Source organism: Puma concolor, chromosome A1, assembly GCF_028749965.1.
Source record: "Puma concolor isolate L17-30 chromosome A1, mPumCon1.1.hap2, whole genome shotgun sequence".
NCBI lineage: Eukaryota > Metazoa > Chordata > Mammalia > Carnivora > Felidae > Puma > Puma concolor.
In genome coordinates this window covers 135193243-135213596 of record NC_141667.1, presented here as the reverse complement: position 1 = coordinate 135213596, position 20354 = coordinate 135193243, and the positions used below count along the sequence as shown (strand labels likewise).

The 20354-nt window shown below is 38.1% G+C and overlaps 1 protein-coding gene across 2 annotated transcripts in view; it reads left to right on the top strand.

The window, feature by feature from the left end:
• Positions 1 to 20354, top strand: part of SLC12A2 (solute carrier family 12 member 2) — a 109182-nt gene that overhangs the window by 64212 nt on the left and 24616 nt on the right. For both annotated transcript variants that reach the window (XM_086704969.1, XM_025923949.2), the window contains exons 13-17: positions 1165 to 1266; positions 2669 to 2824; positions 4110 to 4209; positions 15682 to 15793; positions 18066 to 18206. In XM_086704969.1, coding sequence (XP_086561095.1) covers positions 1165 to 1266; positions 2669 to 2824; positions 4110 to 4209; positions 15682 to 15793; positions 18066 to 18206 — 611 coding nt within the window. The remainder of the gene's footprint in view (positions 1 to 1164; positions 1267 to 2668; positions 2825 to 4109; positions 4210 to 15681; positions 15794 to 18065; positions 18207 to 20354) is intronic.

Genomic DNA, 20354 nt, shown 5'->3' with positions numbered 1-20354 from the left:
AGTACATACCTGCGAAAATTATTACCATCACTAAGTCTCCATCAGAGGGAACTCCTAGGTTCTTGTCCCTGAAACAAATAAAATGACAGCGTACGAGAAAGGGTTTTAGTGCCCTCCTGAAGGTGGAGCCTCCCCTGAGCTACTTTTGGGCACTTTTACCTCTGATCACAAGTGAGTTAAATGAGTCTTCCACTGCTGAAGATGATAGTGGACTTTTATTAAAAGTCTGAATTAGACCAGAAAGTATGGAAACTAACTCTCATGCAATGCTGCTAGGTATCTCTTCGGTATGGCTACTTTGGAGAATAAATCACTAATGTTTTGTAAAGGTTCTCACAGTCCAGCAGTTCTTTTTAGCAGTCTATATATATCCTAAAGAAACTGCATGTATATCCAAAGAACCATATCCAAAGATGTTTTTAGTGTCATTATTTATAATAGAAAAGGAAAGCAACTTGAATACCTACTAACAGAAGAATGAAACTGCAGACTATTATCGAAGAGTAAAAATAATGAATATGCTTTATCTCCACATATCAGTATGAATGAGTCTCAAATATAATAAATGTAACCAAATTGCAAAATGATAAATATGGTATTTGTCTGACTTTGAAAATACCCAAAACAGTACTGCATAAAACTTGTGGACTATATATGTGTTTATTTTTTTTTTTTTTAATTTTTTTTTTCAACATTTATTTATTTTTGGGACAGAGAGAGACAGAGCATGAACGGGGGAGGGGCAGAGAGAGAGGGAGACACAGAATCGGAAACAGGCTCCAGGCTCTGAGCCATCAGCCCAGAGCCCGACGCGGGGCTCGAACTCACGGACCGCGAGATCGTGACCTGGCTGAAGTCGGACGCTTAACCGACTGCGCCACCCAGGCGCCCCTATGTGTTTAGTAAAACTATATAATGTCACTGGAAAAATAGGGCACCTTTGGAAGAATGAGGTGGAAAGGGTTCAACTGTGGACCCAAGGGTCGATGTCTGAAAGTATATGAAGTACATGTGGCAAAATATATGTACTCATTAAATCTGAAGTGTGGATATAGGGGTATATCTATCTATCTATCATCTAAAGGCTTAAAATAATTTCATGTTTTAAAAAGTTAAAAAATGTGTATAGTGTGTCCTTAAATACACCTCATGTGTCTTTTGCAGCTGAACTGAATGTTATCGCTCCAATTATCTCTAACTTCTTCCTTGCATCGTATGCTTTGATCAATTTTTCGGTGTTCCATGCCTCACTTGCAAAATCTCCAGGTGATCTTACATTTTCTTAAAGTTCTGTGAATGCATTAATGTCTTTGATTTTAGAGAAAATAATAAAACTTCAACACATTTTAAAAGATGGTGTTGTGAGTGATTAACCCATTAATGCTCAGTCCACCTTTACTCTAGAGTCAAGTTAAGTGAGTCTTCAAAGATCTCTTTGTCATGAAGTTTACTGGTAGTTTACTGTTTCTTAGAACCATTTAAGATAGCATTGATCTCCAATTCTGACTAATACTATGAAAGAATTATTTTCTCCCTGTTTTTATTATTTATTTAACTGTTTTCCATTTAAGTTCTAAGAACATGGTTATGATAAAGCTAACATGCCCAGAAAAATATTTTTAACACAGTAAGTTCTGTGGAGTTCTGTTTTAAATGGTCTCTGGGAACTGAAAAACTGCCCCATATGCTTTCATCGAGGACTTTTTATTATAAACCATAACAACAGCTGGACATCAGAGAAAGAATGAAGGAACAAAGGCAATTTTCCTTCTAAGGGTCTCCAATTCTCTCAGAATAGGGAAGATAAAGTATGGAAGTTGGGACACACACATCTTAGCTTCAGCCTTTCCTTTAAGAATATAAATTTTAGAGATGGGTATGTGTGGTTGTAAAAGGATAACACAAGGGCTGCTTATATTGGACTGTTCTTTGTCTTTTGTATTAATATCAGTATCTTAGTTGTGTTATTGTGTGATTTTGCAAGGTGTTATCATTGCGGGAAACCTAGGTAAAAAGTCCCCAGAATTTCTCTGGATTCTTTCTCACAACTTTGTGGGAATCTGCAATAATTTCACAATTAGAAGTTTAATTTAAGAAAAGAATATGAAATTTATTGAAATGATTTTTAAATAATATTTTTGGCTATGGAATGAAAATTTGAAAACATGGTCTTGAGCATTTTTTTTATAGTGAACTTAATTTATAAATACTTCATCAAATGGGAAGATAAGTTTCTACACCCAACTGTTAATTTTTCTAGCAAGTAGATGAATTAAGTTTTCCAGAAAATTTTGTTTGAACTCTTTTGTATATGCATTAGAATATGCATATGTTTCATGGTAAAGTCTAAAACATAAAGCCACACTTGTAAAGACTCAACTTGAAACTTCCTCTCAATCTTTTGTAGTTTTTTTGTATTCACTAAGATAGGTTGATGCATAGAATAAGGTAGAATTAAATACATGTGCTTTCTTCATGGCCTTCAAAAATTGTGAAAGTTCATTGTGCTCAGTAATGCTCCATGAATCTACTTTTATATGTTAGCCTTATACTGAATATTTAAAGCAACCACAAAGAAAGTTATTTTGTGCATACATATGTTCCATTGTCTAAAGCAGATAAGGTATTTCACTGACTTTTATGTATCTGTTTTGTTTGTAATTGTTAGGATGGCGTCCTGCATTCAAATACTACAACATGTGGATATCACTTATTGGAGCTATTCTTTGCTGCATAGTGATGTTTGTCATTAACTGGTGGGCTGCATTGTTAACATATGTCATAGTCCTTGGGCTGTATATTTATGTGACCTACAAAAAACCAGGTTAGTACTCTTTTATTATTGTTTCAAGCCACAAGACACTTCGAAGTTCTTTGTTACTTTTCCTGTCTAAGCTTCATCTTCTGTGTACTTGAAAGGTGCTTTGTGTAAAACCTAAAATACTTCTCATTTCCAGATATATGTAGACTTAGTGAAATAATTACCACAAGACTTTTTATTCTATGTAATTTCATACTTGCCCGTAAATTTAACTAATCCTACTTACAGAAAAATGACACATTTGTATTACTAACATTTGGGTGACCCTCAATGTATTTTAAAATTTTCCTTGGAAGGATTAGACTTCGTAGAATAGCTCTTGTAATAGCTGTTAGCCTAATAAGCATATGTGTTAGTACTGTGGTCTTAGCACCTGTTGGAGTAAATTGCACGGAATGGACGGTATATTAGAAAGATGTGGTATCTTTCCGTTAGTTCACCATATAGCAGGGAACATTTGACAAACATGTTCTAACTGGGGTTAAAGATTTCCCAGAACGTGTCGTGTTGGTAACTCTTGGGTGTATCTCTACATAAGATGATGATCCTTAGGTGTATTGGGATTGGTCCAGTGTAGTGTGGTAACTGTAACACTGAGGGAGGAACCAGTGAGAAAAGTTTGACAAGTTTTGGCCCCATTCGACTAAGTTAGGAAGAAATGCAAGAGTAGCTGCAGTGTCGTCATCTGAAACTGTGAGGAAGCATTTTGCAATCCAGATATGATGCAGGGAGGTTTTGGATAGAGTGCTGGCTTTAGAAATGAAATGGACAAAGAAGGTAATGTTTTAGCCATCTTAGAAACGATTATTTCTCTAAAATAACAAATTTCTAAAGTCCTATTTGGTGTCCAGGCTGTTTACTCAATGCAGAGTGTGAAATTTTCCTGTTCCAATAACAAACTATTAAGTTCTATGAATGGTAATTTCACAGTTTTGAAATCTTTCCATCAGAGATCAGCCTCTTTCCCAGTAGGCCTCTGGCTATATAAACAATAATCTTAAAATTATTTGTGGAACTTTGTTGAGTTGCATGCACAGCGTGTCTCTAGCCCCATCACCTTAGTCTTTTCTGAACTGTACTTGTTCTTTAAATGCAGTTCCAGTTCAGATTAGTATTATCACAGTGTCATGCCATGCATTTGAACTCTTGAGCATTGTCATAAGTACATTGGTTTATTTTAGCATTTGTTTTTTTAAACAGAGCATCGTTTACTTCTCTGTGCCTCAAACTGGTTCTTGATCGTTGGTTAATACTGGTGTGTTGCTGTGTGTACCCTGTCTTCCCACAGACGTGAACTGGGGATCCTCTACACAAGCTCTGACTTACCTAAATGCTCTGCAGCATTCGATTCGTCTTTCAGGGGTGGAAGACCACGTGAAAAACTTCAGGTAAGCGGTAAGGTGACATAGAAGCATCTGTGTTAGGTGCCACTCACTTCTTGACTTACTGTTCAGTAACATTTTCATCTGCTGATATTTCTTGCGAAGTTTCCTAAAAGCACAGAATATTCGTTTTTGTTTTGGCTGGACTTTGGATGGGCCATGTGTTCAAAAACCAGGGTAGTAAGATTTTTTGGTTATCAAAAATTGATAAAGAGGTGAATTATCTGATTTACAAAAATGTTACAAAACTAAAAGTGTCAGAAGTCTCTCATTTGAAGGCTTTTGAATGGTAGCTGTCATAAAGTGAATAGTTTCTTCCCCTTGTGGCCAGTGAAGTTCAGTAACCACTGTACAACTACAAAGTATGAGCTTCTTAGGGATTTTTGACCTACCCTATTTTGTAATTATACTAAAGCACTAACTATTTTCATGTTAGTTGCTTTTTTCTCTCATCATTGACTTCTGGAATCCAGTTTTGATGATAAAGAATCAATGTCTTAAAGAACATTTATACTGTTTTACTCAATAAGTGGCTTTGTATTTTATAGTAGTGTACTAATCCATCAATTTAAAAACTATTCCTTAAAAAATAAAAATAAAAACTATTCCTTAATTCAGCCTGCTTCTAACAATTGATGGAATTCAGTTATTAAAGTGCTACTGATACATATCCCTCTAAATCAAGAAGTCTCATTATTTCCCTATGTGGATTCTTAGAAATTATAGATTTTGCATTTTGTGGAAAGTAGGCTTGCCATTTTTTTAAAAATTGATCTAAATAGTCTTTCTCATACTGTTCAGTTAAGCCTGGCTGTAAGCAGTTGACTTTCTGTATTCATGAGTAATCACATCTCAGTGGCTTCTGAATAATGAAGAGATGTGTTCCATGCCTGTCAGTAAACCAAAAGGGGAAATACTGTTGAAAGAAATCCTAAGGAGTGAATGAGTGACAGAAAAGAATTGCTTTACCAGTTTTCTCCCAGTAAGAAAAGTCTTTATGTATTTTTCTGTTACTTTTTGGATCCTGCCCCCCATCTCTTTTTTTCTAGAATGAAAAGTTTCCAGAGACCACAGATGTTCAGCTTTGGAGTAGAGAGAAATTGGGAAAAGAAAAAGCAATGAGAGCCCTGGGCGGAAAACTTTAATTTTAGTGCATTTTGAATAGTTGATGCCAAGTATGGCTGAAAATAGAAATCCTCCCTTTGTGTAAAAAATTGTATTACGGAACTGAGAGTATGACCAAGACTCAGAGTGAATTTGCCATCAATGAATACCTTTTGCTTTGCTTTGTTATACTAATGGGAACATTGAAAAGATGTATTTTATTCCAGTATGGCTTCTTAAATCTTTATCAGAATTACCCATGAACATAGTTGAGAGAAACAGAAGAAAATCATGAAAATCCATAGTTGCCTGACTTTTCATGTCCCTGTTTGTGTCATACCACAGGCAACCTCTTTCAACTCTTAGCTGATTGATTTAGTAATTACTTGATATTCCCCAACATTAGAGTTGTCTTGCTGTACTTTTTGATTTTTAATTTAACCTTAATTAAATTTAATTGCCGTCCTTCACCCACATGTGCCCACCACACACATGCACTCTTTCCTTTGTCCCATCCTCACAATATATTTTTATGTCATTATTTTGGTTAGGTTTTTATATTTTTATGACTTTTTACAATGATTCATAGCTGAGCCACGTGGTAATTATGACTCCTTTTTCTTTCCTTGTACAGCTTTCTTGTTTTCTCTGGAACCACTTTTTTTCCTTTTCTTTTCTTATTTAATTTTATACATATCACTGTCTCAGCCTTCACCAAACTTAGCTAAAGATGTGGTTTTCTCCACCTTGTAGTTTCTGTTTCTTGAAATGTCTTTCTCTCTGTTTCCTGTCTTTTAGCTTGGTTGCTTAGATTTAGCCTTGTGTGAAGTAACTGTGGTCCTTGGCCAGGGAAATTCTGCATTGGTGCTTGGAGCTTGTCATTGAAGCCCTTAATGGAGATGAATATGGCTTTGCTGGTTCTTTGAGAAATTTAAGTCATCTTGAAGATTGTTTTTTTTACAATTAGATTTCACAGAAAGGAATCTTTTAATTTTTTGCTTGTTGATGACAGTTGTGGCTACTGAGTTCTGAGAGTCAAGTGGGAGAGGAGATTGAAGGTCTCAGGATTCAGTATGTAAATGTTTTCTCCATTCCTCCCCTGATTAAAGTAGCTGCTTCTACTCTCAGTTGTTGCTAGTGTGTCACAGACCAAAAATGTTTTCATTAAAGTATAGTTGACATATAATATTAAACTAGTTTTAGGGATGCCTGGCTGCCTCTGTTGTTAGAGCATGCAGCTCTCGATCTCGGGGTCATTCATCAGTTCAAGCCCTGTGTTGGGTGTAGAGCTTACTTAAAATAAATAAAATTTAAAACTTACTTAAATTCTAAAGTTATAGGTAGACTACATAGTGATTTAACAATTATACACATTATGAAATGCTTGTCATGATAAGTATATTACAGTATTTTTGACTATTCCCAGTGATACACTTTTCATCCCCAAGACTTGAAACTGGAAGTTTTATACCTCTTAATCTCCTTAACCCATTTTGCTCATCCCCCCAATCCCCTCCACTTTGGTGGCCATCAGTTTGTTTATATTTATGAGCCCGTTTTTCTTTTTGTTGTTGTTGTATTGATTTCTTCTCTATATTTGTGAGTCTTTTCATCTCTTTCTTGTTTGTTTTCTCTTTTGGTTTTTAGACTCCACATGTAAGTGAAATCATGTGGTATTTGTCCTTCCCTGTCTGGCTTAACTCCCTTAGTATAAGATCTTCTAGGTTCATTCATGTTGTCACAATGGCAAGATTTCATTATTTTTTACGGCCAAGTAAGATTCTGTTGTATATATACCATGTATTCTTTATTTATTCATCTGTCACTGGACACTTAGGTTGCCTCCATATCTTGACTCATGTAAAACACCAGTGCGTGAGGGGTGCCTTTTCTCCACATCCTCACCAACACTTACTTCTTGTCTTTTTGGTAAGAGCCATTCTGAGTGTTATGAATTGATACCTCATTGTGGTTTTGAGCCCCTTTTTAGCAAATAAGCCTTAGCCTGGCAGGATTGGGGAAGGACACAGAAATGTATTCATGATGGTAATGAAGATGATTTAGTTGTTTCTTATGCAAAGTTGCAACCAGTGCTTCCTACTTCAGTTTCTTTAATACATGGTTCGTGCCACTTCCAGAGGCACCCACTGCCTCTAACTTGTAGGCACTGGTGATTTTTAGGTGTCAAATCAGGTAGCTTCACAGCTTTCTCTTAGGCTTTAGGATTTAGCCTCTTCCTAATATGGGGCCTATCTTTTGTTGTTTTTTCCCTCTCCTTTCTAGCTTTCAGTATCTCCATACTACTGTGTTTTCTCCTGTTCCTTTTTTTTTTTTTCCCTTAAAAAAATCCCTTTATACAATGGACTGTTTTGAGGAAGGAATTAAAACAAAGGTAGATATTTGCCCTCTGTCATTGTTACTCAGTCTCATCCCTAATATATTTTGTATTCTGCTTTTTTGATGCTTTTATGATACAACTATACTGAAGTAAGCCTTTGTGGTATATTTACCATGTAGTGAAGATAGGGGCTACCAGTTCTTGAACTGCAACTCTAGATTATGTTAGAGTGTAGGTTAAACTACAGTTAAGGAAAGTTGGTAGAGTGATTACATAAGACAAGCATCCATATTACGTGGTAGTCCAGAGGCAGATGGATGGTTCATGGCAGGCAGATTTGCTGCACTTGGTCACTCAGGTCCCACATTCTTTGTATCTTGTCAGTCTGCTGTTTCCTAGGAGGTGTTTTTGTCCATGTGGTCAGAGTCATCAGCACATCCATGGTGTGGCTTACAGGAAAGGGAAACAAAGTATGGAGGGCAGCCAGCTTCCTTATATGGGCTGTAAGCCACTCACAGGGTCAGTGGTAAGCTACCAGGAAGGATAGGAATTGTGTAATTTCTAGCTGAGGAGCTTTTTAACCTGCTAAAGCTCAGATAGACTGAACTATTAGCAATCTGGGCCGTACAGGCTGATTTCTTGTTTGATCACTCCAACGCCCTTCTCCCAGACAGAATTGGTTTTTTCAGACAGCTTGCTAAAATTCTGAATATGTTAGTTATTTTGGTTTGCTTTGGTTTTCATGTCTTTATTCAAGTTCTCATGCTTACTTTATGAAGTTAGGAACTACCCTACCAATTTAGTGATTATGTCAGAAATTTTAGTCTATTTCCTTTTTCTTAACGTTTGTTTTAATCATATAAATTCTTGTTTTAAAGAATCTTTGCTAATGTTTGAACTTATAAAATGGATACTTAAATATTTTTACATTAAATAACATTGATTTCCATTTCTTTTCAGTTAAAATAAAGAATTAAGAATATATGAAAGTCATGCCACTGTTTTGTGTTTACAAGGGCAGTTGAATTTAAGTTTGATTTCCACCATAATTTAGAATCAAAACTTTTACTTCAAATAGAAACCTTCAAATCAACCATAGATGATTTTACTGATACAACAGCCGTCATTAAAAGTAAGCTAGATTAGATAGGGCTGATATTACAAAGTAGAAATCATTATGATAGGATAAAGCTAAGATGGAAAATGACCTGTTTTGTACTTGAAAGGAAGGCCAAGCTCTTAGGAAGTTTTGGAACTCTGTGAAAGAACTGGGATATTTATTACCTTTACAAGTAAAAAGTTGTTACATATATATATACATATATATATATATATATTTTTTTTTTTTTAAGGAGTGATTCATTTTCTTTTTTAGATGATTTTTTTAATGTGAAATTTATTGTCAAATTGGTTTCCGTACAACACCCAGTGCTCATCCCAAAAGGTGCCCTCCTCAATACCCATTACCCACCCTCCCCACCTTCCCACCCCCCATCCACCCTCAGTTTGTTCTCAGTTTTTAACAGTCTCTTATGCTTTGGCTCTCTCCCTCTCTAACCTCTTTTTTTTTTTTTTTTTCTTCCCCTCCCCCATGGTCTTCTGTTAAGTTTCTCACGATCCACATAGGAGTGAAAGGATATGGAATCTGTCCTTCTCTGTATGACTTATTTCACTTAGCGTAACACTCTCCAGTTCCATCCACGTTGCTACAAAGGACCATATTTCATTCTTTCATTGCCACTTAGTATTCCATTGTGTATATAAACCACAATTTCTTTACCCATTCGTCAGTTGATAGACATTTAGGCTCTTTCCATAGTTTAGCTATTGTTGAGAGTGCTGCTATAAACATTGGGGTACAAGTGCCCCTATGCATCATTACTCCTGTATCCCTTGGGTAAATTCCTAGCAGTGCTACTGCTGGGTCATAGGGTAGGTCTATTTTTAATTTTCTGAGGAACCTCCACACTGTTTTCCAGAGCGGCTGCACCAGTTTGCATTCCCACCACCAATGCAGGAGGGTTCCCGTTTCTCCACATCCTCTCCAGCATCTATAGTCTCCTGATTTGTTCATTTTGGCGACCCTGACTGGCGTGAGGTGATATCTGAGTGTGGTTTTGATTTGTATTTCCCTGATGAGGAGCGACATTAAGCATCTTTTCATGTGCCTGTTGGCCATCTGGATGTCTTCTTCAGAGAAGTGTCTATTCCTGTTTTCTGCCCATTTCTTCACTGGATTATTTGTCTTTCGGGTGTGGAGTTTGGTGAGCTTTTTGTAGATTTTGGATACTAGCCCTTTGTCTGATATGTCATTTGCGAATATCTTTTCCCATTCTGTTGGTTGTTTCCTTTGCAGTGCAAAAGCTTTTTATCTTCATAAGGTCCCAGTAGTTCATTTTTGCTTTTAATTCCCTTGCGTTGGGGATGTGTCAAGTAAGAAATTGCTGCGGCTAAGGTCAGAGAGGTCTTTTCCTGCTTTCTTCTCTAGGGTTTTGATGGTTTCCGTCTCACATTCAGGTCCTTTATCCATTTTGAGTTTGTTTTTGTGAATGGTGTAAGAAAGTGGTCTAGTTTCATCCTTCTGCATGTTGCTGTCCAGTTCTCCCAGCACCATTTGTTAGAGACTCTCTTTTTTCCATTGGATATTCTTTCCTGCTTTGTCAAAGATTAGTTGGCCGTACTTTTGTGGGTCTAGTTCTGGAGTTTCTATTCTATTCCATTGGTCTATGTGTCTGTTTTTAGGCCAATACCATGCTGTCTCGATGATTATTACAGCTTTATAGTAGAGACTAAAGTCTGCAATTGTGATGCCTCCCTTGGTCTTCTTCTTCAAAATTACTTTGGCTATTCGGGGCCTTTTGTGGTTCCATACAAATTTTAGGATTGCTTCTTCTAGCTTTGAGAAGAATGCTGATTCCATTTTGATTGGGATTGCATTGAACGTGTAGATAGCTTTGGGTACTATTGACATTTTAACAGTATTCTTCCAATCCATGAGCACGGAATGTTTTTCCATTTGGTTATATGTTCTTCAATTTCCTTCATAAGCTTTCTATAGTTTTCAGCATACAGATCATTGACATCTTTGGTTAGGTTTATTCCTAGGTATTTTATGCTTCTTGGTGTAATTGTGAATGAGATCAGTTTCTTTATTTGTCTTTCTGTTGCTTCATTATTAGTGTATAAGAGTGCAACTGATTTCTGTACATTGATTTTGTATCCTGCGACTTTGCTGAATTCATGTATCAGTTCTAGCAGACTTTTGGTGGAGTCTGTCACATTTACAGTGTATAATATCATGTCATCTACAAAAAGTGAAAGCTTGACTTCATCTTTGCCAATTTTGATGCCTTTGATTTCCTTTTGTTGTCTGATTGCTGAGGCTAGAACTTCCAATACTATGCTAAACAACAGCGGTGAGAGTGGACATCCCTGTCGTGTTCTTGATCTCAGGGAGAAAGCTGTTAGTTTTTCCCCATTGAGGATGATATTAGCTGTGGGCTTTTCATAAATGGCTTTTATGATGTTTAAGTATGTTCCTTCTATCCCGACTTTCTCGAGGGTTTTTATTAAGAAAGAATGCTGAATTTTGTCATATGCTTTTTCTGCATCGATTGACAGGATCATATGGTTCTTATCTTTTCTTTTATTAATGTGATGTATCACGTTGATTGATTTGTGAATGTTGAACCAGCCCTGCAGCCCAGGAATGAATCCCACTTGATCATGGTGAATAATTCTTTTCGTACGCTGTTGAATTCGATTTGCTAGTATCTTATGGAGAATTTTTGCATCCATATTCATCAGGGATATTGGCCTGTAGTTCTCTTTTTTTACTGGGTCTCTGTCTGGTTTAGGAATCAAAGTAATGCTGGCTTCATAGAATGAGTCTGGAAGTTTTCCTTCCCTTTCTATTTTTTGGAATAGCTTGAGAAGGATAGGTAGTATCCCTGCTTAAAATGTCTGATAGACTTCCCCAGGGAAGCCATCTGGTCCTGGACTGTTATTTCTTGGGAGATTTTTGATAACTGATCCAATTTCTCCACTGGTTATGGGTCTGTTCAAGCGTTCTATTTCTTCCTGTTTGAGTTTTGGAAGTGTGTGGGTGTTTAGGAATTTGTCCATTTCTTCCAGGTTGTCCAGTTTGTTGGCATATAATTTTTCATAGTATTCCCTGATAATTGCTTGTATTTCTGAGGGATTGATTGTAATAATTCCATTTTCATTCATAATTTTATCTATTTAGGTCCTCTCCCTTTTCTTTTTGAGAAGCTTGGCTAGAGGTTTATCAATTTTATTTATTTTTTCAAAAAACCAACTCTTGGTTTCATTGATCTACTCTACAGTTTTTTTTTTTTTTTTAGATTCTATATTGTTTATTTCTGCACTAATCTTTATTATTTCTCTTCTTCTGCCGGGTTTGGGGTGTCTTTGCTGTTCTGCTTCTATTTCCTTTAGGTGTGTTGTTAGATTTTTTATTTGGGATTTTTCTTGTTTCTGGACATAGGCCTGGATTGCAGTGTATTTTCCTCTCAGGACTGCCTTTGCTGCGTCCCAAAGCATTTGGATTGTTGTATTTTCATTTTCCTTTGTTTCCATATATTTTTAAATTTCTTCTCTAATTGCCTGGTTGATCCATTCACTCTTTAGGAGGGTGTTCTTTAACCTCCATGCTTTTGGAGGTTTTCCAGACTTTTTCCTGTGATTGATTTCAAGCTTCATAGCATTGTGGTCTGAAAGTATGCATGGTATGATCTCAATTCTTGTATACTTATGAAGGGCTGTTTTGTGACCCAGTATGTGATCTCTCTTGGAGAATCTTCCATGTGCACTCGAGAAGAAAGTATATTCTGTTGCTTTGAGATGCAGAGTTCTAAATATATCTATCAAGTCCATCTGATCCAATGTATCAATCAGGGCCCTTGTTTCTTTATTGATCTTGTGTCTAGATGTTGTATCCATTGCTGTAAGTGGGGCATTAAAGTCCCCTGCAGTGACCATATTCTTTTTAAAAAAATTTTTTTTTTCAACGTTTATGTATTTTTGGAACAGAGAGAGACAGAGCATAAATGGGGGAGGGGCAGAGAGAGAGGGAGACACAGAATCAGAAACAGGCTCCAGTCTCCGAGCCATCAGCCCAGAGCCTTACGCGGGTCTCGAACTCACGGACCGCAAGATCGTGACCTGGCTGAATTCGGATGCTTAACCGACTGCGCCACCCAGGCGCCCCGACAATATTCTTATCAATAAGGTTGCTTATCAACGTTTATTTATTTTTGGGACAGAGAGAGACAGAGCATGAACGGGGGAGGGGCAGAGAGAGAGGGAGACACAGAATCGGAAACAGGCTCCAGGCTCTGAGCCATCAGCCCAGAGCCTGACGTGGGGCTCGAACTCACGGACCACAAGATCGTGATCTGGCTGAAGTCGGACGCTCAACCCACTGTGCCACCCAGGCGCCCCTCAATAAGGTTGCTTATGTTTGTGATTAATTGTTTTATATATTTGGGGGCTCCCGTATTTGGCACATAGACATTTATAATTGTTAGCTCTTCCTGATGAATAGACCCTGTAATTATTATATAATGCCCTTCTTCATCTCTTGTTACAGCCTTTAATTTAAAGTCTAGTTTGTCTGATATAAGTATGGCTACTCCAGCTTTCTTTTGACTTCCAGTAGCATGATAGATAGTTATCCGTCCCCTCACTTTCAATCTGAAGGTGTCTTCAGGTCTAAAATGAGTCTCTTGTAGACAGCAAATAGATGGGTCTTGTTTTTTTATCCATTCTGATACCCTGTGTCTTTTGGTTGGAGCGTTTAGTCCATTTACATTCAGTGTTATTATTGAAAGATACAGGTTTAGAGTCATTGTGATGTCTGTAGGTTTCATGCTTGTAGTGATGTCTCTGGTACTTTGTCTCACAGGATCCCCCTTAGGATCTCTTGTAGGGCTCGTTTAGTGGTGATGACTTCCTTCAGTTTTTGTTTGTTTGGGAAGATCTTTATTCTCCTTCTATTCTAAATGACAGACTTGCTGGATAAAGGATTCTCGGCTGCATATTTTTTCTGTTCATCACATTGAAGATTTCCTGCCATTCTTTTCTGGCCTGCCAAGTTTCAGTAGATAGATCCATCACTAGTCTTATCCGTCTCCCTTTATATGGTAGAGCACGATTATTCCTAGCTGCTTTCAGAATATTCTCTTTTTCCTTGTATTTTGCTGGTTTCACTATGATACGTCATGCAGAAGATTGATTCAAGTTACGTCTGAAGGGAGTACTCTGTGCCTCTTGGATTTCAGTGCCTATTTCCTTCCCCAGATCCGGGAAGTTCTCAGCTATGATTTCTTCAGGTACACCTTCAGCACCTTTCTCTGTCTCTTCCTCCTCTGGAATACCAATTATGTGTATATTATTGTGTTTTATCGCATCACTTCTCTAATTCTTCCCTTATACTCCTGGATTTTTTATCTTTTTCTCAGTTTCCTCTTGTTCCATAATTTTATCTTCTAATTCACCTATTCTCTCCTCTGCCTCTTCAATCTGAACTGTGGTCACCTCCATTTTATTTTGCAGCTCATTTATAGCATTTTTTAGCTCCTCCTGACTGTTAGTCCCTTGATCTCTCTAGGAATAGATTCTTTGCTGTCCTCTATACTTTTTTCAAGCCCAGCGATTAATTTTATGACTATTATTTTAAATTCATTTTCTGTTATATTGTTTAAATTGTTTTTGATCAGTTTGTTAGCTGTCGCTACTTCCTGGACTTTCTTTTGAGGAGAATTCTTCTGTTTCGTCATTTTGGATAGTCCCTGGAGTGGCGTGGAACTGCTGGGCTCTTCCCCTGTACTGTCTGGAGTTAACTTGTGTTGGTGGGCGGGGCCGCAGTCAGACCTGATGTCTGCCCCCATCCCGCCGCTGGGGCCACAGTCAGACTGGTGTGTACCTTATCTTCCCCTGTCCCAGGGGCAGAACTCACTGTGGAGTGGTGTGGCCCCTGTCTGGGCTACTCCCACACTGCCAGGCTTGTGGTGCTGCTTCGATGGGATCTGGCGTATTCGTTGGGGTGGATCTGCAAGATGCATGGGGGCGGGATGGACAGACTCAGTTGGTTTTGCCTTCGGTGGTCTGCTTCGGGAGGGGCCCTGCAGCACCGGGAGGGAGGCAGACCCATCGGAGGGGTGGATCCACAGAAGCACAGCATTGGGTGTTTGCGCGGTGAAGCGAGTTCCCTCATGGGAACGGTTTCCCTTTGGGATTTTGGCTAGGGGATGGGCGAGGGAGATGGTGCTTCCCAGCTCCTTTGTTTCCTGCTGAGCTGAGCTCTGTCCTCTGGGGCTCAACAACTCTCCCTCCCGTTGTCCTCTTCTAGCCCTCTCTCTCTCGGAGCAGAGCTGTTGACTTATAACATTCCAGATGTTAAGTCCCACTGGCTGTCAGAACTCACTCTGTCTGGCCCCTCCACTTTTGCAAGCCAGACTTGGGGGCTCTGCTTTGCCGGGCGGGCTGCACCTCTGCCGCCCGGCTCCCTCCCGCCAGTCCGTGTAGCGCACACCAACTCTCCGCCCTTCCTACCCTCTTCCATGGGCCTCTTGTCTATGCTTGGCTCCGGAGAATCCATTCTACTAGTTTTCTGGCGGTTTTCTGCGTTATTTAGGCCGATGTGGGTGGAATCTAAGTGATCAGCAGGACGCGGTGAGCCCAGCGTCCTCCTACGCGGCCATCTTCCTCTGATTCCTGTTATGAATATTTTAATTACCATGGTCATTTCTTCCTGTAATACCTACCAGAATTTTGATGTGTAATGTTACCGATACTTGTTCCAAGAAGTTTTTGTTCATGCATTTCTCATGTACCGAGAAACCCTGCTTGAAAGTCATCTTCTGTTGAGAATCCTGTGGCCTGTGTCTTGAGAACAATTACATAAAGGAGAGATTCTAGTGTAATAACACATTCTTAGAGAAGCAATGTAAAACCTTTGCATGTTATCAAAATCTAAACTCTAATTTTGTTTTATTTTTTTAATCTTAAATTAGGCCGCAGTGTCTTGTTATGACAGGTGCTCCAAACTCACGCCCAGCTTTACTTCATCTTGTTCATGATTTCACAAAAAATGTTGGGTTGATGATCTGTAGTCATGTACATATGGTAAGTGTTCGCTTTGTTTTCTATATTAAAACATCATTTACTCTGTGTATGTAATTTGTAATTCATGGGACTTTTTAGATGTGAAATAATTTGACAAAATAAGTCTGTTGAGTTTCTTTGGGCATTTTGAAATTAGTTATTTTCTTCAAAATATTTTTGCCTCAAAACTGTCTGAGATCCTGACTTTAGCAAAGATTTGAGAATTTTGATTGGTTTTTTTTTTCTTATTTATTATGAGATTTTAGGAAACTATATTTCTGTTACAGAAGGTTTTGGGTAAGAAAAGTAGGTTCTTGGTAACTAAGGAGCCTAAGTGAAATACGTGTATTTTATTTTATTTTTTTTAATGTTTGTTGGGGCGCCTGGGTGGCGCAGGCGGTTAAGCGTCCGACTTCAGCCAGGCACGATCTCGCGGTCTGTGAGTTCGAGCCCCGCGTCGGGCTCTGGGCTGATGGCTCAGAGCTTGGAGCCTGTCTCCGATTCTGTGTCTCCCTCTCTCTCTGCCCCTCCCCCGTTCATGCTCTGTCTCTCTCTGTCCCAAAACTAAATAAACGTTGAAAAAAAAAATTTATTTTTTTTAATGTTTGTTTTATTTTTGAGACAGAGACAGAGCATGAATGGGGGAGGGTCAAAGAAAGAAGGAGACACAGAATCTGATGCAGGCTCTAGACTCTGAGCTGTCAGCACAGAGCCAGACGCAGGGCTCGAACTCACAGATCGTGAGATCATGACCTGACTGAGCCACCCAGGCACCCTTAAATACGTGTATTTTCTTACTGACATTTTTCATAATGTTTTGAGAATACTGGGAACATTTACTACCAGGAAAAAAAAAAAGTTGGAAGAGGTAGACAAATCTTGGTAAATATCTAGTATCCAATATATAAGAAGGGCAGAGTGAATGCTGTATTTCCAAGTTCAAACAGTGTTAATTTTAATTGCCTATTCTTTTTTGTTTTAACCATGAGTAATACCATTTTAAAAATACTGTTAAACTTTTCATCCAAAAGTAGTTTTTATGATTTTGGCATCTTGATTGTTAGACAATGGATCACCTGTTCTTTGTGAGAAATTTGGAGCATTTGTCAGATTAGCTTTTCTTCCAAACTGTTTTGTTCATCTTGGTAGAAATTTGGGTTCGACACCCCATGTCTCAGCCTGTGCTACATTTGCTCCTCTGCTTATATGGTAGCAGGGTCAAAGCCATGTCTGGGGGAGAACATTAAGACACCGACCCCACTTGGGACCTGTGGAGGTTTTCAGTTTGTCTCCAAGTTGAACATTTCAAGTTGGGGTTTGACCACAGGAAATTACAAATGGGGCAATATTCCTTAACTTTTTCCTCTGTAAAACAAATTGTATTTTTCCTATACTTTTTCATGTACAATGAGGGTGTACTCTTAAACCTACTTTTAGATTGTTGCTTTATACATTTGCATATAACACATTTTATGTGTTGCTTGCGAGAACCAAAATAGAATTGCAAGTTGAAGTCTCATTTCCTTAATTCTCTTACTTCACCATTTAACTAACAGAAATATGAAGAAAAAAGTGCATTTATATTTTACAGCAAACTTCTGTTTTCAGTGATATTTTCAGGTTACTGAGAATTAATAACTCAAACATTGGGGACAAAGGGAAAACAAGCTGAGAAACTTTATGTAGAAAAACAAAAGGCTCGGGTGCCTGAGTGGCTCAGTAAGTAAGCGTCTGAGTCTTGATTTCAGCCCAGGTCATGATCTCACCGTTCGTGAGTTTGAGTCCTACATCGGGTTCCGTGCTGACAAGCAGAGCCTGCTTGGGATTCTTTCTCTCTCTCCCTCTCTCTGCCCATCCCCTGCCCACTCATGTTCTTTCTCTCAAAAATAAAAAGAAATAGAACATTAAACCAAACAAATAGAAAAGGAGAAGGCTCTTATTTTTCTCCATGTAATCTCTTCTCCATCTTTAGTAATTTCTAATTTTTCTCATTTACTTAGTATTGAAACCTTCTTATTTTTTCAGTGTGCATTTCTTCCTCTTTGCTTTTCCCTTTTAGTGGCACCCCCCCATCCCTCCCATGCCTTCACTTTTGCAACACAGGCCCGTACTGTCATTATCTTCAGTACTGAAAAGGATTCACTGACAGGAAAATACAATGTTGTTGTCCTCCTCTTCTCCCTGTCCCCCAGGTGCAGGCAGCTTGTTCAGGCCGAAGTAACAGGGTGATTTTTATAAATGTGGAGTAGATGATCTTTCAGTTAATGATACTATTAATATTTTTCTCCAAAAGGGCCCTCGAAGACAAGCCATGAAAGAGATGTCCATTGATCAAGCCAAATATCAGCGGTGGCTTATCAAGAACAAGATGAAGGCTTTTTATGCTCCAGTCCATGCAGATGACTTGAGAGAAGGTGCACAGTATTTGATGCAGGTAAATTTGTCCTGCCTTTCAAATAACAGAATTCAAGTTCTTTGTAACCTTTGAAAAACCTTTTACATTCTAGGTTTCATTCTTCATATCAATAAAAATGGTAAATCTTTTAACATATTTTTATTACTAAGATTTGTGTAATTGGAGAGCATAAGGAATGAAAGAAATAATGTGCCCTTGGCAGCCCGGGGAAAACCTATTTGGAAATTATCCTAGCCTGTTTCCCTAAGACGTTTCCCTTTCACTTTCTGCTGTACCTCACTGGGGTTAGTTTGTAAGTATGAATTAATGGCAGTCCTTATTTAATTCTTTAAAATTTCTTGTTCCTTACCGTATTTCTCACTATTTATTTACTAAACTTAGATTTCACTTTCAGTTTTGTGTATGACACACTGGTCAGAATTTGGGATTTGGAGTCGGTCCTAGATTGACATGTTAGCACTACCACTTCCTTATTATTAATTTTTACTGAGAAAGTTCCTCAACTTCTCTGAAGCTCAGTTTCCTCAATCAGCCCTGAAGTTTATGGGAAGAATTAAATGGGTTGGGATCATGTTGGCCATCTTTTTTTTATAGGAACCCCTTTCTTCAAAAGAAAGATTAACCAGAAGCCCATTCACTGTGTTGATTGCAGAGCTGCTCTGTTAAAGCAGAGGTGGGAGGCTCAGCGTGCTGTCACCTGCACATTCTGTTTAGATATTTTATAAAACTTGACAAGCACAGGATTAAGAATATCTTAGGCGAGCCTCAGGAATAATAAGGGGTGGTAGTGGGCTTACTTTGGTAGATATAAAGTCTCATCGTAAACTTTAGTAATTAACACATAGTGGTATTGAATTAGTGATAATAAGGTTAATGGAATAAAACAGAAAGGAGAAATAGAGCCCCTCATATAGAAAATTTAATATATATGGAAGTAGAATTAAAAGGATCAGCTAGGGCAATTGGTGATTCATGTGAAAAAATAATAGATCTTTACAAAGACTACACAAAAACCATTTCTAGAGGGATTAAGGACTTAAATGTGAAAGGCAAAGTTTTTAACTATTAGAAGAAAAATGTAGAATAATTTTATGACTTTGAGCTAGGGAAGGATTTTTATTTCAGTGAGACACAAAAAAGTTGAACTCCGAAGTTCAGTCTGCCAATTCCAAGTGTTAGGAGCCGTATGAACAGTTGGAAATCTTTGAACTGCCATAGTAACATAGATGGCACAGTCACTTGGGTCAGGCAGTGTCCTCTACTTTCAAAGTGTTCGTGTCCTCGGACATTCTGTTCTTACGTGTGTTCCTTAGAGAAACTTTTACACATGTAGGGAAGACTATATGAAATTGCGTAGCAGCATTATTTGTATTTGTGAAAAAGAAATGGAAGTAACTTCAACAGCCATCAGCCACAAATTGAAAGATCGTGGTATAAACATGCAGTGGAATTCTATATAGTGATAAAAGGGAATTAGTTATACGTAGCAGTAGGAATAAACTTTGAACACAGAAAGTGCTAAGGAAAAATAGCAAGGTAAAAAGACAGGAACAATATGGAGATGATATAAAATTTTAAATATACGTAAATTAAACATGTATATGTATGTATGTATGCCTAAATGATGAAATGGTGAAAATACAAAGAGGGCGTGACAAGGATACATAGGGTGTTTGAAGTGTGTTTGTAATGTTTTTTATTAAGCTGGGTGATGCGTACATGATTATTTAATGTATTTGCTTTTCTATGTAAAGTATTTAAATATTTCAAGTAAAGTTCTGCTTCTGGTCATAAGGTTGTTTGTAGTGGGTAAATCTTAACTTGCTTTTGTGCGATTTGTAGGAACATTTCTAGAACCACTTTACGTATTTAAGAGGCGTTAGGAAGGAAAATTCTTCCTTAGAGCAGTGGTTCCTGAACTTGAGCGTACGTCAGAGTCATGTAGTGGGCTTGTTAAAACACATTGCTGCGTCCCACCTTTGGGATGACTCAGTGGGTCCTTGGGTGAGCCGGGAGAGTTTGCATTTCTATAACTGCTCCTGGTACAGTGCGGACACTACAGTTTGAGAACCTCTGCGCTTAAGGGTTTCTGTGGTAAAAATGACACTGTTGACGAGTGTTAGGATCCATTGTCCTCCTCACTCCTCTTCCTGCTAACATGTTCAC